Here is an 18,114-nt window from a genome sequence, read left to right on the forward strand (position 1 = left end):
GGGGGCAGAGCTTACTAAAGTGATAGTAGTCTGGTAGTTTCTGTGACATCTACTAACTAGGCAAGTGTATATTATGTGATTATATACTAGACTAGCAGAAGTTCTAAAAAATTACCTGGCACTCAGTGGTAGGTAATTGCACAATGCACCTTAAGCAAGCTCACCAAAGTTGTTGAGTAGTGTGGTAACATTCCCAAACAAAAGATGGTGGCAAACACACCATTTCAAGAAATATCAAAACCAGAGCATGGAAAATCTACTGCTGGGGACTGCCACTCCCAGAATCCCCATTGGCTGTGCTGGCTGAATGGTTCTGGAAGTTGTAGTCCAAAAAATAATATTTCCAGCCTCTGGTTAAAACAAGGCTTGGGTTGGAATATCCAAATATTGCATCAGACATCTCCAGTTGTTGCCTGAACAGCTAATTTATTATTGTAAGTTACTTATCACTAGGTAGTCAAAGACACCACTTCTATAAGCTTTACTGAACCAATAATTCTTCTAAATTAAATTACACTGATTATTTTTCACTATAAAAATCAGGTCTAACGACAGCTCTAGTAGTGTATATGCAGAGGAAGGCAGGTAGTACTGTATTCAATTACAGTGGAACTTTGGTATCCATGGACCAAATCTGTGCATTTGAGCATTTGACCTCTAAATTTACTTTCCCCCTCCCCCTTCATGTTCTGTCTCTTCGAAGTGAAGTAGATGGTGCAAAAGGTCCGTGCTGGGAATGTGCCGTCGCTGCATGTGCCTGGCCTCGACCAGGGCCGTCACTGCAGTCCTGAACTGGGCACCAAAAAGGAGTGGTATTTTACCACTCCTTTATGGGCCCGTTCTGTACCAAAGAGGCAGCTTCTGGTCATGTTCAGGCCGTACATCATCTGAACGCCACACCCCCAACATGGCATGATGGGCTGTCTGTTTGAGGGCCCCTTCCTTTATGGTCTTGTCTTGTTAGAACAGCCTATCTGTGACCAGGCACCATCCCAGTGATTTGGACTACAGTTCCAGTACAGTAATCCCTCACTAGTGCTGGTTGTGGATGTTGGGGATTATCATTTTACCCTCTGTAGTACTCTGTGATTGAGAATGCAGTCCTGGGCTCCAAGCCTTTTTTTATATAAAAAAATCAATCTTTGCACAGAGCCTAGTTCTTTATAAACTATGTATAAATTACTTTAGCTATTATTATGGCGTTGAGACTTCTTAATGGGGCCTGCATTGTGGCCGGTGGCCATGACGGAAGCTCAGAAGCATCGACATTGCCCAGAAAATACAGATCCAACCTTGACTCAGTGGCTGCAGGAGATGGCAGATTGCCAGGAGCAAAAGATATTGGATGATTTCTTTATTTCTTTATGCAATTTTAACCTAGCACTTTGGCTACAAAAAGGCTCTTGGTGTGAGAGCCAATGATCGATAGACACTTCCTGCTCTTTCAGTCTAAGAGACATGATAGGAAACAGGATTTGTAAGGATATCTGCTCAAATTTTGGGGAATATTAATTACCTCAACACACCAACATGGGGCTCCTTACAAGTACCCTTTTTGGATCAAATCCCAGCTTGTCTACCAATGGACCAGAACTTCCAGGAACTGACACAAAGGCAAAATCTTTGAATTTTAATCTAGTTTACTGATGCACAGGGGGACACACTCACACACATATATTCACTCATGCAATCACTCAAGGCTAGTAGAAGAAAGGGAGGAAAAATGGAAAGAGAACACAAGGCCTGCTAATGGAAAGACTTGCCTGAGATGATTTCCCTAGGAATCAAGGTAGATGCAGCACCACTGAAGGAAAATGGGGAAAGGGGTGCGTGGAACCTATTTTAATTGGTGTGGGAAGATTGTTGGATGTTACTGGGGATATATGTTGTTTATTTCATTGTATTATTTTTGTATGTTGTGAACCGCTATGATCTACCTAGGAATAGCGGTATACAAATAAAATTTTATTATTTTATTATTATTATATTATTATTTGGAGGGAGGCAGAACAAAGCAAATTTGGACACTAGTACTTATCTACAAAGCTTTCTTGATGATACAGGCAAAGGCAGTCTTGCAGCTGCTGTTTCTGTAAACAACAGAAGGGGCCAGGTTGATTGCAACCTCATTGTGTTATTCTTTCTTGGAGACATAGTAGTTCTTGGTCTCCGGCCAGAAAGTGTTGCCCTTCCATTGTTGCAGTAGAACAACCTTCCTCCTGCCTGGCAACCTCCACAACTCTCATCATAGTGGAAGCCAGCATATATGGCAGGTGCAGGGTAGGAAAAGGCTGTTCTAGAAGCTGATTGAGATAATGCCCTGAATCCAACTAGAATAGACCCATTGAATCAATGAGATTTCTGTAAGAGTTGACTCACCCATCATTCAACAGACAATTCAGTAGGTCCACTCTAGTGGGAATTACCAATAGAATTCAGGCCCAGATACGCATATTTTTCTGAATGTAATGATAGTGTGCTGATTTAATTCACAGAAAAAGTCCAACAGACTGCTGAGGAGATTAAGACTACTAATCTAATACTAAAATAAGCATAAATAAATTAGCAAACACTGTTCAAAGTTTGACATCTTTCATTTCTTTGGCGGTTTTTCCCAATATTTGTTGAATTCTATAATATTCTACACTGCTGCCATTTCAGAACCAGCAACAGATAGTGTTCACATTTCAAACATTTGAATGGTGTTATGAAACGAGAAAATAAAACACATGTAAATATAAAATTTGCATTGTACCCTGCCACAATAGAGGCATCCTTCTTCTACTGGCAATACATAGTCATTTATTGAAAACAGCTGCCAGGACATATTTGTGTCCAAGTGCACAGTCATGGCCTTTGCATTGCAGTGTGATGTGACAATTTCAAATAAGTAGTACAGGATTCTGCCTTGTCCCTAGATATAATTTCCTTGTGGAACAGTTAAAAGGCATTTTGAAGCTGTCTTCTTTTAAAAGGAAAATCACTTTATTCAGATAGCTTTGTTCAATGACCATGTGCTATGAATATTTGCAGCTTTATTTCTGATTCTAAAAGCTTATTTATAGTTTTACTTGCATTTGTTTATCACTGATTCTGTTGCATTATGGCTAGCTGTAGGCAGTTTCATGTTCCACTTTTTCAGAGTTTCTGGAGACTTAAAATGGATTAAGACAAGATAAATAAGTTTTAAAGGCTTGTTACATATACATTTTCTACCTTCTTATATTTAGTTGGCAGATGCACACCCTCTTTTGAACAAAATATAGCCATCTCCAGCATTAGCAGTATTTTTTTTATATGTGATAAAACTGATAAATGAAATTGCCCCAATCACTTCTTGTTTCATATGCCACAGTACTATTAATTTAGGTCCAGCTGTTCTTTCCATGGTAACAAGGTATTATGGTCCATGTCCTCATTTGCAAATGCCTCCCATCCTTTTGTCTCCTTTCCTGACCTTTGGTTACAAAAAATCTAGTTGACTTGCTAAAAGGAACTAGAACTAGTTGTGTGAAATTGATTAACTTGGCTAGTGTGGATAGCCAGATATCTTGTTTGCAATAAGATGCAATAACAACAGAGTATGGCGAGGATGTAAATTTTGAATCCAGCTACGCCAAATTTATTCCAGATCTTATTACTGCTGCCAAGGAGACCAGTAGTTGTGTTGATAACTATGGGACAATGTCAAACCTGTTTCCCATACAGTATGCTTCTTACACATGCATGTGAAAACGAATAGTTAATGCAAACAAGACAAGGAAACTATCCCACAAAAATTACCAGTTTTTCCTTGCTTTCAAAGCAAAGAAAGGAATAATAAAAGCAGTTGGCTTATAATTGGCCCTCTTTTCTAGACAATAGCCTCCACAGCCTGACCTCTCTGTTTTCTGAGCACTCTATCCAGGAATCTGATCTACCCTGCCAGCCTTCATAGCTTAGTTTCTGTTGTGTTTAATCATTTAACTTCCTTACCTACCACAAGCTAGGGTGGGGAATGGTTAGGCTTTATGGGTACTGTAATTCCACAACATTTGAAGGTCAATAGCTTCCCATTTCTGCATTAACTTGAGGTACAATATTTGTGTGAAAATATAGATTTGTGGTGATGTAACCTTTCTCCTGAAAGGCTGACATGCACATATCTTGTAGGAAATGACTCTGCGGGAGGGGTGCACACTCTAGTGATGATATGGTAATGGCACTGCTTGCTTGCAAATAAATAGTACAGGATTCTGCCCTGCTCTCAGATATATTTTCCTCGTGGAACTGTTAAAGAGCATTTTGAAGCTGTCCTCTTTTAAATGGGAAATTACCTGTATATTCATCTCCTTAATGTGCAAATTACACCTGCTTCTAAGCACCTCAATCCATTTCTTACCTTCTCTCATCCTCTACTTCCGTACCCTTCCCAGCTCTGCTCCTAAACTGTCTACTCTCTTCCATTCCTTTCCTCTCTTTCTATATCACTTCCTCTCACCTTCTTTCTTTCTTGCACATACTTACACATTAATTTAGACTAAAATACATTAAATAATTTTTTAAAATTATCAATTAAAAAAAATCCTAAAGGATAGTTTACAAAATACAATAGAAGAATACTTATTCTTAGTTTCAAACTATAACAGTCTGGGGCAGCAGTGTTATCCCCACCATCTGCAACAATAATAATCCCACCAACAATAAGTTCTGTTTGCTTGTACTTCCTAATTTAATTCTCGGTATATAGCATAGTTGACTAGCTGTCTTTTTTCTGCTTCTTATGTAATTGAGGTCTTTCAGTTGAGAATTAGCTCCAACTTCTGGGAGAGTCAGTATTAATCACATAGAGTGGAATTAAATCACTGCAACACTTTGGATAACCTTATACCATCATGAGCACACATCTCCACGACAGTGATGGGCTCGTTGACAAAGATAATAATATCCTTGATTTTGAATAATAACTTCATCTCCACCAGGGACATGCTGAAAATTATGAGGACAAGAACTGACACTTGTTCAGCATAAAGGAGTGACAGGAGCTGAATACAGGGAGAAGAAATCTGGATAGGTCTGGCAGCAGCATCAATACAGCAGAGGTCACTGTATTCACTGGACCAGATGGGCCCCATGCCCCCTCCCCAGTTCCTGAACTGTGATCTCACATGACAATCTGCAAGACCTTTCCTCCCAAGAATCCATAACCATGTCTCCAGGATCAATGTACTTAATAGCCTGCTTGTTGATTATTTATACTCAGAGGGGGTAAAAATTGGGTAGAAACTCCAGCATGGAAGACATGTGAAACAAACACACAATTCTCTATGATGGCCCGAAACACACTATAGTTCCCAGAATTCCCTGGTATTGAGCTAGGGCAGATAAAGTGGTCTCAAACTGGATTATTTCTGCAGTGTGTTTTGGACCAAAGTTTACTAAGCAGAGTTACATGGGAGTAAAAATTCATTTGTGCTTTCCTCTGAATGCATAGATTCAGTTTGTCAAACATACTGTGCTCCTCAACCACCTGAAGTACAACTTGTTAGAAATACAAACCTTCTTGCAAAGGAGTGTTACCATTTAAATGGCTAGCATGATGCAGAGACCCCAAAGAAGAGAAACAAATATCCAGCCCTTGTTTGATCAATTTCCCAATTCTTAGATTTCTGTGCTAATGTATTGTGATCAGTAGTAAAATCTGAAGGCATTCAGAGAACCCAAGGGGAAGACAATTGGCCCTCATACACACCAAAGATGCCTCCCACTGGTTTATATGTTCTGTACATAAAGATGTAGAAGTGCTACTTGAATATGGAACTTGATTTGGGACTCATTACTGCCAGTGGCATGTAGGGGATACAGGAATATTCAGATCCCCACCTGGTCATGAGGTTTATTAGGTGATTTGGACTAACTGCTATCTCTAATTTTATTTTAACCTACTTTACATGGTGGTTGTGGTGGGAAGACCATGCATACAGTTTTTTCCTCCTTGGAGGAAAATCAAGATAGAAAAGGTGACAAATAAATGAACTACTACATTATCAGGAAAAGGTGATATCATTTGAATAGAATATGTACTTCTGACACAATTTTCACTGAATATGAAAGGCAGAGCCAGTCCCAAACTGTATACAGTATTGGTTTTTGTGGGTTTTTTGGGCGATGTGACCACGTTCTATGAGAGTTTATTCCTGACATTTCACCAGCATCTGTGACTGGTATCTTCAGAGAAATACTGTATACAGTGGAACCTCGCCATAGGCGGGTGCGCCATACGCGGCCTTGAGCATACGCGCTCAAGCTGCGGCACGTGTGCGGGGCTGGAGGGGTGACGCGTCCCATTCAGTTGAATGGGCGCGCGCGCCTGTTGTGCCGCACGCACGCCCGTTGTGCCCTGCGCACCTCCGCGCCGCCGTGCACGAGCCCCATTGTTTACAATGGGGCTCGAGCATAGGCGGAAATGCCCCCAACTCCTACTCTCATTATCTTCTTGTTAAAATGCAAATAGCTGAATAGCACTTGCATATTAATTGAAAATAATTACTAGCCAATAAATACTGTGATTTAGACAATCAGAACGAGAAGCTGAATCACATGCATGAGGTATTATTAAATTGTCTGTGCAGCTCAAAATGTATTTGCACATATGCTAGACAAGAATCTCCTGATACAGAAAACCAGGCAGCTGGGCACACATTACACAGTGGTTTCTACTGAGCAACACAGTTGTTTTAACAGAGCAGTCATCTTTTAGTTGACTTCCTGCTGCAGACAGGTCTCATTATTCCTGTTCAGTATGCTAATTCCCATCATAACAAATGGAAAGGACAGGCTTCAGACTGAGGAACCAGCTTGCAACAGGGAAATTAATTGCTTCATTATGATGAGTCACGGGCACCTTGGTGATAACACACACCCTGCTGCTGTGAGGAAATAAAAGAGGGTGTGTGCATCTGAAGAAAACACAGAAAGGTCAACTGGATTTACTGTACTGCATCATATTGCTAGGACAGTCAAAGGCAAATTTCCCCTTTCTCTGAACTGTCCTCTTAAAAGTAAGGCAGAGAGCATGTCCTATTTTACCTGCAGCTTGATTACAATTGCATGTAGCAGCATATCTTTATTTTCTTTGCAGCCAGTTTAAATTAGTTTTGGCATACTCCACTATCATTTAACATCCTGAATTTAACATTAGGAGAGAAAGGGGCAAGGATATCATCCAACCATTGTTCAAGGAAGCAGCTAGTACACAGTCCTTGATTCTGCCATGGTGGTTTTTAACGCTAATGCTTGTGCTCAGGACAAATAATAAGCCTTATTAACTGGGGTTTGCCCCCTGCACTGTGCGTTGAGTTAACTTTTAAGTCTGAACCCTTGCAACAGTTTTTGTTTGTTTGTCTCTAAGCTTTACTTCACGGATGATGCATTTCCCAACACATAGGGTTGCCATTTCCCGGTTTTGGGGAGGACAATCCCGGACTGGACAGTCCAAAAATGTCCCATTCCTGCTGGGCATTTTTGGCCCTCCAGTCTTGGGTTTCCACCGTGCTCCAAGCCACATTTTGTTAATCTCCAGTCTACTGGAGAAAATATGGCTGGAACAAGCCAGAAAGCCTCATCCTCCTCCAAGATGGTCCTCCCCGCTGGGCAGGAGGAGGCCAAGGCCCTGAATGCAGTGCTACCTCCTTCAGCTCTGGCCAGTGTGGCTGGCTAGGCTTCCCTGGGGCTGGAGGTGACAGTGCTGCGCTTGGGGCCTCCGCCAAGGCCCCAGAAGATGCAGCGTGATTGGCTAGGCCTCCCTGGGACTGGATGCAGCAGCGCTGCACTTGGGGCTTCAACCTTGGCCTCCTCCAGTCCCAGCCACCCAGCTTCTGGGGCCGAGGCCCCAAGTGCAACGCCACCTCCTCCAGCCCCAGCCAGCATGGCTGGGTAGGCCTCTCCGGGACAGGAGGCGGCGAGGAGACAGGAGGCCTCCCTGGGCCTGGGGTGCAGCCACGTGGGGCTGAGACCCTAAGGATCCAGCAGGGCAGTAGATGAGGAACAACATGAATTTGTTTTCTAAAAAATGTATTTATTTTTGGGGGTTTAGTTTGTCATGCCCTCCATTTTTCTTGAATGTCCTACATTTTGGTCTTTGGTCAGTGAAGGGCCTTCCAGGCCAGCACTGGTTGCCAAGTAAACATGCGGCCAGCAGCAGCAGGTGGCAGCAGTGCCACACCAATACTAGGCATTTGTCTATCTTGAAGAGAGTGAGAGAGGGAGATGAGATTTGTGAATATAGAGACATGCAGTTTAATCCTGTGCATTTTACCCTAGAGGTACATGCACCTTTGCTCTTAAGATTTAAGTAGAGGTGGGAATCATGTGGCTCTCCAGATACTGTTGGGCTATAAACTCCAGAGGTCTTGCCAGCGCAGCCAAGGCTAAAGAATGCTGAAGGTTGTACACAACAACCTCTGGAGGGCTGCATAATTCCCAGCCTGTTCTAAACAAAATGCTGTATCCTGCATTGGCCATGCCACCCAAGCATCATGTAAAGTAGTTTTCTAAGTGTAAGAAATAATAAGTTCTGTTAATTTAATTTCCTTTTCCCTTTTTGTTCCCTTTTCCTTTGTGTCTATGACACCTGGAATGAATAATTTCTTTGCCAACAAGATGCCACATGCCAATAGGCCTGGCCTCAGTTGGTGGTGGGGACAGTCGTCTTCAAGCACACATGCATATACACTCACTAGCGCACACACAGAGACCCTTCCCTGTTTGCGCACATTCTTCATTGTTCTTTTCCTCCTTCATCCTTACACATTCACTGACTTCTCCAGGTGCACTTGTATTCACCATATGAATTGTGCGTTCTTTCAACAGATGGTTGGCAGGCTGTGTAGAATGTAATTGCCATGGCAAGATGGCACAAGGATACCTGCTCCAGGCACTCACCTCCCATACTACACATTTGTTTATTTCCAAACTGCCTAACAGCAGTCGGGTAAGCTGGGTGAAGCATGATTGTAAGGAAGGAAGGAGATGACTGATGAATGGGGTCAACCCTCTTGGAGCTTCGAAATAACTTTGTTGGAGTACAACTCCTAGAAACCTCTAGCTAGCATGTCCCAGTAGGCATGTTGGGTGGGAATTCTGGAAAGTGTAGCCCTGCAAAAGTTTCCAATACTTCTCATAAGAATTGCTTTCCACACAGCCAGAGGAGGTCAACAAAGCAAGATGGCAGAGGAAATTCAGTGACAGCTTGCATGCATGTCACAGAAAACTTCCAAAAGCTGAATACAGTCTGAAGCTCTATTTTTAAACTGCAAACCTACTTGAGTGAATTTACAATAACACATTATATACACACAAACGCATAGAATTCAGTGAGATATCCTTATTTGTAAACATGTAATAAATCAGTCTACACATCATATTCTTGATAGACCTGCTTATTCCTGAAACAACTAGACGGAAATCAGTTGCATTGTGAGATTATTTCAAAACAAATTTAAGTACCTTACATGCAGTTAAACCCATTTCTAAAACATATACGACAGTTATTTCAAAATATACCTCAATGTGCTTCCAAGGAATGGCATATTTAGTTGTGCCAAATAATTTCTAGTAAAATCAGGTGTTTATGACCCTGCTGAATTTTTAAAATATACACATTGTCTTTAGTTCAGTTATTTTAGCATTTGTGTTTACAGGTGTGGAAGCTCTACGTTTTTATGGCAAATGGATTTTCCCTCCTTCAGACCCATGTTTGAAAGGCATTGCCAGGTTGTTAAACCTTATTTGCATTAATGCTTAACCGAAGACAAGAATGCTTATGGTTATTAACTATTATAGGATGTAAGGCTTCTCCTTGGACTCACAGAATTCTGTAGCATTACAGAGGTATGTATCTATGTAACAGTAAGTGTTAAGGCAAATATTTAGCACATTTACAAACTGGATTTGCAGCCCAACATTCCTTCAAAGAGAGGAAGGATGATAGGTTGTTGGTATATATATTTTGTATGCAGAAGGTCCCCAGTTCAAATTTCTAGGTAAAATTGGGACAGATTTGTTAAAGATCCTAGAGACCTCCTGCTAATCACTTTAAACTACTGGAGGGAACTGTGCATTCCCTGCAGGCTTAGCCAGCTTAGCCAATAGTGAGAAATGCTGGGTGTTGCAGTTCCCAGAGAAACACACCATTCTCATCCTTTGTTTCGATATTATTAGATGACTTGTTACAAGGCAGCTTCTTATGTTAATATAAGGATGTGCTGTATATATGGGATTATTTCCATATATATATATATATATATATATATGAGACAATGTAAGAGGTTGGTACCTATACACATAAAAATATTTTATGTATGTATGTATTGGATTTATATGCCACCTTTCTCCCAAAATGGGATTCAAGATAGCTAACTATGGGCCCATACAGACAGGCCAAAATAAAGCTGCTTTGGATCACTTTGGAGGTGTGCTGTTCAAATGATGCATGCGTCCTAAGAGGCCAGAAGCTGTGCCAAAGCTGCGTTCAGGTCCTTAGTACTGGATCGTGGCTTTGGCATGGCTTATGGACTCTTAGGATTCATGCATCATTTGAAGAGCACACCTCCAAAGTGATCCAAAGCAGCTCTATTTTGTCCTGTCTGTATGGGCCCATAGTCCTGATGACCAAAATTAGTCCATTAAAGAACAGACTGCTGTGCCATTGCATGGGATATTCTAATAAAAGTTGAGAATAAATGTGTTGGGGTCTTCCTTATTCATGCTGTGGGCCAGTTTGGACTATACGATAAGGCAGTGATTAATGAGAATTCTGGCTTATCTGTTTTGAACAGCAAGGTGGTACATACTGCCCTAAATTCTTAATCTTGTGAAGTGGCTAAACAAGCAGTGAAGCTTTAAGCAATCTTTATAAACCATTTATCTTTAAAAAATATTAGTGTATTTATAGTCTTTTGGGGGGCAGTATTAATTCTGCTGTTTTAACTTGTTATATACTTTTGCTGGCTATACTTGATTCACCCAATATCCAAGAAATTATTTGATTAAAAAGTAGTTTGCATTTAATGTCACGTTAATTATTCTATTTTCATTTGAATATAAACACCACGCTTCTTATGTTTTAAAGTCTACAGTAAATGGAGAATTTTTCTTACAAATACTGGCTCGGAGGTATTAGAATCTTACCCGTCCCTGGGAGCTACTTATACCTGAGACCAACGTTTGAAAGCAGTACGTCAGGAAGGAAGAGCCAGTGTGGAGTAGTGGCTAGAGCATTGGACTATGACTCTGACGACCAGGATCTGAATCTCCACTCTGCTCACAGAAATACACTGGGTGGCCTTGGACAAGTCACACTCTCTCAGCCTCAGAAGGCAAATACAACCCCCCTCTAAACAAATCTTGTCAAGAAAACCCCATGATAGGGTTGCCATACATCAGAAATGACTTGAAGGCACACAGCAACAACATCAGGAAGGACTTACAGTTTCATCTACCCAAGTTCCAAAAGGAGATGAAATAAAATACAGCCATATTTGTCTGTCTCCAAAACCAACATTTTTAAACAAAACAAAACAAAACCAACAACACAAATCTGTCATCTACACCCAGTTGCTTTGCCATGCAAATCTGGACGTAGTGAGCCTGTTAAGTTGAATGAGGTTTCCAGATTAGTTTATATACTGGACAATATATACAACTGCAGCCTATATAGCCATGTATAGAAAGCTGAAAGATAATAACATGGATAATTCTGACTTTTGTATTTAATGATATATCTTTGGACTTGAGGATCTTCTTTAGTTCCTTCCCAGCTGTCTTTTGTAGTCTTTTTTTTTTAACAGCCATCAAGTCAACTTTGGCTTATGGTGACCCTATGAATGAGAGACCTCCAAGTCACCCTGGGCCTAAGCAGACAGGCAGGATTGCATGGGCCAAGCACATGCTGTCTTGCCCCTGGTTCTGACCTGGGTCAGTCCTGCCCAATGCCATGACATGGAATCACTGCCGCCACATGCCTCATACCTGCCTCTGCTGTCATGTATTCTCAGAGGTCGCTTGTTGCAGCCTGTAAGGGTGGAAATTGGGTGTCTGGCTATACCTGTGTGGCCAGGTGCCAACATCAGAGGCCGTGACAAAGGGTCTTCTGAAAAGACGTGACTGTGGAGGTTGGTGTGGGGTGCATGGGGCCATGCAGTGTGCTAGTTGTCGCTGTAAGACGCTGTAAAGGAAATTCCACAGCAAACAGCAGGTCTATATGTCCTGAGTTAAGGCCCCTTTGGGCTGGGATCGGTCTGGAACCTCCAGATCTGGCTGATGATGGCCTGGGGCTATAGTGCGCTCGTCTGTACAGACCTTATATGGACCCCCTGTTATCAACAGACCTACTCAGCTCTTGCAGACTCAGAACTGTGGCTTCCTTGATTGAGTTTATCAACTTGTAACAGCGTCTTCTTCTTTTCCCAGTGCCTTCTCCCTTGCCAAGTAATACCATTTTTTAAAATGAATCATGTTCTCCCATATGTCCAAAGTACAACAGTCTCACTTTAGCCACCTTGGCTTCTGGAAAGAGTTTAGACTTGATTTGTTCAAGGTCCCGTTGGTTTGTCTTTTTGTCAGTTCAGATATCCACAGAACTCTCCTCTGGCTCCACATTTCAAATGAGTTGATCCTCTTCCTATTAGTTTTCCTCGCTACACAGCTTTCACAATCACACACATAAAGTGGAAATATAATCCTGTCTTTTAGAATTCAATGATATATCTTTAAACTTAAGGTTCTTGTCTAGTTCCTTCATAGCTACCCTTCCAAGACCTAGTCCTCTTCCAATTTCTTGACTGCAGGCTCCATTTTTGTTGTTGTTGTTGTTGTGGTCTCCTGTTTCTCTTCATTGACTTAAAGCAGTTCTCTTTGTTCCTGAACATGTCTTTTTGACCCCAATTCTGTCGTCTTTTATTTTTGGCTCCCGTTCCTCTTTAATTGCTTTAAGAGTTTCATCCAATGGGACGTGAGAGGAGAAAGGAGAGGCCCCAGAATTTTTTAAAATTAAAATTTCAAATTTTTAATTTAAAAAAAAGGTTTGAAATTTTTAAGTTTTAAAATTCTTTTAAAATTTTATTTAAAAACATCACATTTCAACCAAACCTTCGCTACATATATGCAAATACCTTTAGGGTGTGCATACGATATTGTAATTTGAAGGTATAATTTTAATTTTGCCAATTGCTTATGCCACAACTATTAGCATTACATTCAGTAGTATGTGGGAATTATGATGTATGAGTAACATTAGTTCAAAAAAGCATTACTAAGGAGTCTGTATGGTGTGAAATGGGAGGAAGTCAATGGGGTGTGTGTGAGACCATGCGTTCCCACACAGTTAAAGCACTACCAAACTGGATTATTTCTCCAGTGTGGATGCAGCCTTGGTTTCCACAATTCCATAGCATTGAGCCATGACAGTTAAAGGGGTATCAAACTGGATCATTTCTGCTGTGCAGATGCAGCCTTAGATTTGAACCCCCTTTGGCCTTATCTGTGTACATTCAAGTGGTCACACTATTAATTGCAATAGAGGGCTTTGAGGCAAGGAACACTCAGAGGTGGCCAGTCCCTCCTCTCTGCTCCAGCCCTCACAGCAGCACTACTGACAGGAAGACTGAGGAATACCGGAAGCGTGTGCAAAGCAAGAGCAAGGGGGCGGAGCCAGGGAAGTATTGGGCGGGGCTAGGAAAGTAAGCAGGAAGGCGATTGGGCGGAGTCGGGAAACGTAAGCAGAAAGGCGATTGGGCGGGGCTAGAGATGCAAGTCGGCGATTGGGCGGGGCTTGGAAAGTAAGCAGGAAGGCGATTGGGCGGAGGAACTTTAGAAGTGGGCGTGGCCAGGCCCGCCGTACGACGCCGGGCGCGTGACCGTGACGCCGCGCTGGGCTGAGGGCTCGGCGGCGACTCAGAACTTTTGCGTCGATCCCGGAAGTGAGTTGTTCACAGTCTCCCCCGCGACTCGGAGAAGAAGAAGCAGCAGCAGCAGCAGCCGCCTCCTCCTCTCCTCTCCTCTCCAGCGGGGGGCGAAGATGGCGTCGTCGCCGTCGTTCATCACGGTGCAGCTGAAGAAGGCCTCGGAGGTGGACCTGGCCAAGCCCTTGTGCAAGTTCATCCAGCAGACCTACCCGGGCGGGGAGTCCCAGGCCGAGCACTGCCGCGCCGCCGAGGAGCTCAACAAGCTGCGCAAGGGAGCCCTGGGCCGCTCGCTCGACAAGCACGAGAGCTCGCTCGAGACGCTGCTCAGGTGAGGGAAGGAGGGGAAGGGAGGAAGGCGCCTGGCTGGCAACGGCCGCACCCTTCTCGGGGGAAGGCACTCCCAGGAGCCTCCGCTTCCTTCAAGGAAACAGTACAGCTGCATCCACACTGGAGGTTTAACCCGGTTTAGCACCGCTTTAAACTCTTTTTCTGCCTGAAGGCTATGGAATTCTGGGAGTTGGAGTTTGTTGTGGGCCCCACAACAAACTCCAACTCCCAGAATTCCATAGCAAAGAGTGAGACAAAGAGTTAAAGCGCTTCCAAACCGGGTTATTTCTCCAGTGTGAATGCAGCCATAAAGTACTGTGTGTAAGATTCTTCACCCTATTTCGAATGAATGGGGCAAATCTCTTCTTGTGCCTCAATTGAACTGCCCTTTCAGGCAGGAGAAGGAGTGTCACTGCACTCTCTTTCCTGCATTTCGGAGTCATAAGTCCAGCCGTACCAAAGGTGAAGGGTGTGTAAACAGTCAATATTGTGCAGTTTCCAGAAGATGCCGGTTTCCGTCACATGATAAATTGTGCGTGTTTTTACAATATGGTTCATCAAATGGGACTTATTCTATAGAAAGCGTTTTGGATTTTGGCCCTAAAAGTTTTAAATGATGAGGAGAAATGTGTTTCTCCGTTTACAAGGCTTGTTTCAAATGTCTTGTGAAGACCGTTGCGTCACAGGGATGTGATGAATCACAGAGATTGTAAAGCCTGTGTTGAAAGAGGGACGGATCAGGAAGTCTCAAGTAGCAGCTGGTAGGTTTCATAGCATTCTCAGTATCCAGGCTCCATTGACCTAAAAGTACATATTCTACATTATGAAATACCTTCAAGCCTATCCGTTTTTAACAGAAAGCAGTTTTATTAGCATCCTCTCATGTGAAAACATTTTCCATTGTAGGCCTGTCTACTTCTAAATGCATATGCAAGATATATGAAGCTTCCTTAAAGGGATTAAAATTCAGATATTTGGGTCAACTTATCCAAAAGCCTAACTTTGAAATAAATCTTGTCTGGTAGCAGAAGTTCACTGAAGGGAAGGAGCCAAAGCTTCAAAATTTGCTACACCTTCTGTCAAGTAACCATTTGGTCACTGATTTGAAAGAACTATAGTGTTAAGTGCTTACAGTAAAAGGGTTTTGACCTAAACCATATGTGCAGCATGGATATAAGATATTATTGAAATGCTTAGTTTGAAAATATCTGCATAAAGCTAGATAGATATCTGGGTCCACCTCTCACTTAAGTTTCCTAGAAGTTGGAGACTGGAGGCATCCTGTTCCGCTTACAGATGATGCAGATTTATGGGTTTACATGTCTGCAGGTACACTTGCAGATTCCTGCATAGGATTGCCCAAGGTATTTAGTCTCCCCTTTTCTTTGACACACAGTAATGATAGCAAAACCTGATGGAAAGTGGTTCAAACCTCCAGGTGTACCAAGGACGAGGTTCAGTATGGGTAGATGGATTCTCTTACAGTGTTTATTTAGTTCCCGTGGAAAGTAATGAGCTCAGCGATGTCAAATTCTACTGATAGTTTTACTGGCAGTGTATTTCCTCAGTGACATATTTTATTATATGCAAAAGTAATACTAATAAGTTCAGACCATGATTCAATCGCTCATGTAGATGTTCCAGTTCTAAGACTAGTTGGATAGCACTGTACTTCTGATGCCTGTTATCCTTTTTCTGTCACCAGACAAGCCTTGATAACCTGAGTTAAACATATTAAGGACGTTCTGTAGTACTTCATGAAACAGTTTTTGTTGAAGACTGATTTTTTATAGCTTAGTAAAGCAAACAGTTCTGTTAACTTCATATACTCCCACTCATTCCTGTTCTTGTTGACTTATTAATTTCAGATACTATGACCAGCTGTGTTCCATAGAACCAAAATTTCCATTTTCTGAAAATCAGGTAACATGTTATACCTCTTAAAATTGCTTGATATGCAGTGAAATGCAACGAAAAGGGCAATCTCTGAATTGGAGTATAAATCCTATGACACTTTGAGTCCCACTTTTCTAATCATGTAGATGAAGCTGTGAAGTTTTATGCTTTGATTTTTATTTTGAAGCGTGTTATGATATACAGCTGCAGGAACATAGGGTTGGGAAGAATGGCTATAACTGAAAGCCTAGAAGCCTTTCAGATTTAAATATATTCTTAAAATTCTTCCACTAAAATCTGCAAGAAGCCAGATAGCTTAAACATACAAGTTTTGCTTAAATGTATCTGCAATTATTAATTTGTCTTACTGTTCGAGAGTCAGTTGCGCTTTTACTGGAAGAACTGATTGGCATCCTCCTGCTGCATTCTTTATAATTTTATTCTTTTAAACTTATCTTTCTTCTGATAGTTTTATGCATTATTAGACATGTTCAGTTTTTCTGTCATTAAGGTGCAGACTTTGAGCTAAACTGGAATGCATATTCTTGCTTTATTATGCTTTCCAGAACATTCACGTGATCATTTTTTAAAATGATAAATCAATTGTCTGTTCTCATACTTTTTAGATCTGTGTAACCTTTACCTGGAAAGATGCTTTTGACAAAGGATCACTCTTTGGAGGATCAGTCAAACTTGGTAAGTAACTATAGTAAAGTCAAATTAGAATAGGCTTTGTAGTACTGAGACCGCAAAATTAACTAATCTCCCAATTCATTATGCTGTAAAGAAATATTTTATTTAAATGACATTTCAACCTTATTTTATTTATATTATATTGTTGTTAACTGCCCTCAAGTTGTCCCCAACTCATGGCGACCCTGTGGATGAGACATCTCCAAGACCTTCTATTCTCCACTGCTCTGCTTAGGTCCTGCAGATCCAGGCCTGTGCCCTCCCTGATTGAATATCCATATGATGTGCAGTCTTCCTCTGTTTCCACTGCTGTCTGCCTTCCTTAGCATTACTGTATAATCTTTTCTGCTGAATCCTGTCTCCTTATGATGTGACCAAAATATAATAGCCTTAGTTTGATCCTCTTGGCTTCCAGGGAGAGTTCAGGTTTAATCTGTTCAAGGATCCAGTTTGTTCTTTTTTGCTGTCCACAGAATCCTCAGCATTCTTTTCCAGCACCATATCTGAAATGAGTTCACAGTCCACCCTCCCTATACACGGAGGATCCGTTCCAGACCCCTCACGTAAGGGGAAAAGAGCATATGATCAAGCCCCATAGCAAATAATGGGGTGTGTGCTTGCGGCACGGGGTGGAACACGCGGCACGGGTACACACCCCATTACTTCTGCCGGGGCTTGCCTTCTGCATAAACTCAGTGCTGTGGAAGGCATGCCTGCCTATGGGGAGGGCTGACTATATTTTCTTTCTGTCGACTTTCTTCACTGTCCAGCTCTCACATCCGTAAATGGTGATGGAGAATACAATGACATGGGCAATTCTGCCTTTGGTGCTCAGTTGTATATCTTTACTCTTTATGATCTTGTCTAGTTTTTTCATAGCTGCCTTCCCCATTCCTAGTCTTCCTGATTTCTTGATTGCAGTCTCTGATCAATGTTTGATCCAAGGTATGGGAAATATTTTAACAATATTGATTTCTTCATTGACTAGGTTGAATTTATGAAGATCCTATGTGGTCATTCTTTTTGTTTTCTGTATGTTCAGTAGTAAGCCTACCTTTTACTTTCTTCCTTGACTTTCCTTAGTAATTGTTCCAAGTCTATGATGTTTTTCACTAGTAGTATGGAGTAATCTGCATATCTTAGATTGTTGATGTTTCTTCCTCTTATCTTCACTCTTCCTTCTGAGTCCAGACCTGCTCTTTGTATGATATTGTCTGCAAACAAGATGAACAAATAGGATAATATAATGCAGCCT

General features: G+C 41.7%; 1 protein-coding gene and 1 long non-coding RNA gene across 3 annotated transcripts in view; both read left to right on the forward strand.

Annotated features, from left to right (window-relative positions):
* Positions 1-7,854: 7,854 nt before the first annotated feature.
* Positions 7,855-12,917, forward strand: LOC121934670. The gene is made up of 3 exons (XR_006104662.1): positions 7,855-8,971; positions 9,681-9,870; positions 11,111-12,917. It is a non-coding gene; the product is annotated as an uncharacterized LOC121934670 (long non-coding RNA).
* A 987-nt stretch (positions 12,918-13,904) lies between these two features.
* The window catches only part of LOC121933558 (programmed cell death 6 interacting protein), a 29,285-nt gene continuing 25,075 nt past the window's right edge, over positions 13,905-18,114 (forward strand). The window contains exons 1-3 of one of the 2 annotated variants that reach the window (XM_042473459.1): positions 13,905-14,271; positions 16,139-16,193; positions 16,793-16,862. In XM_042473459.1, coding sequence (XP_042329393.1) covers positions 14,057-14,271; positions 16,139-16,193; positions 16,793-16,862 — 340 coding nt within the window. In that variant the 5' untranslated portion in view covers positions 13,905-14,056. The remainder of the gene's footprint in view (positions 14,272-16,138; positions 16,194-16,792; positions 16,863-18,114) is intronic. The other variant, XM_042473460.1, reaches the window with a different exon arrangement.

This window comes from Sceloporus undulatus, chromosome 6 (assembly GCF_019175285.1).
Source record: "Sceloporus undulatus isolate JIND9_A2432 ecotype Alabama chromosome 6, SceUnd_v1.1, whole genome shotgun sequence".
Classification (NCBI taxonomy): domain Eukaryota; kingdom Metazoa; phylum Chordata; class Lepidosauria; order Squamata; family Phrynosomatidae; genus Sceloporus; species Sceloporus undulatus.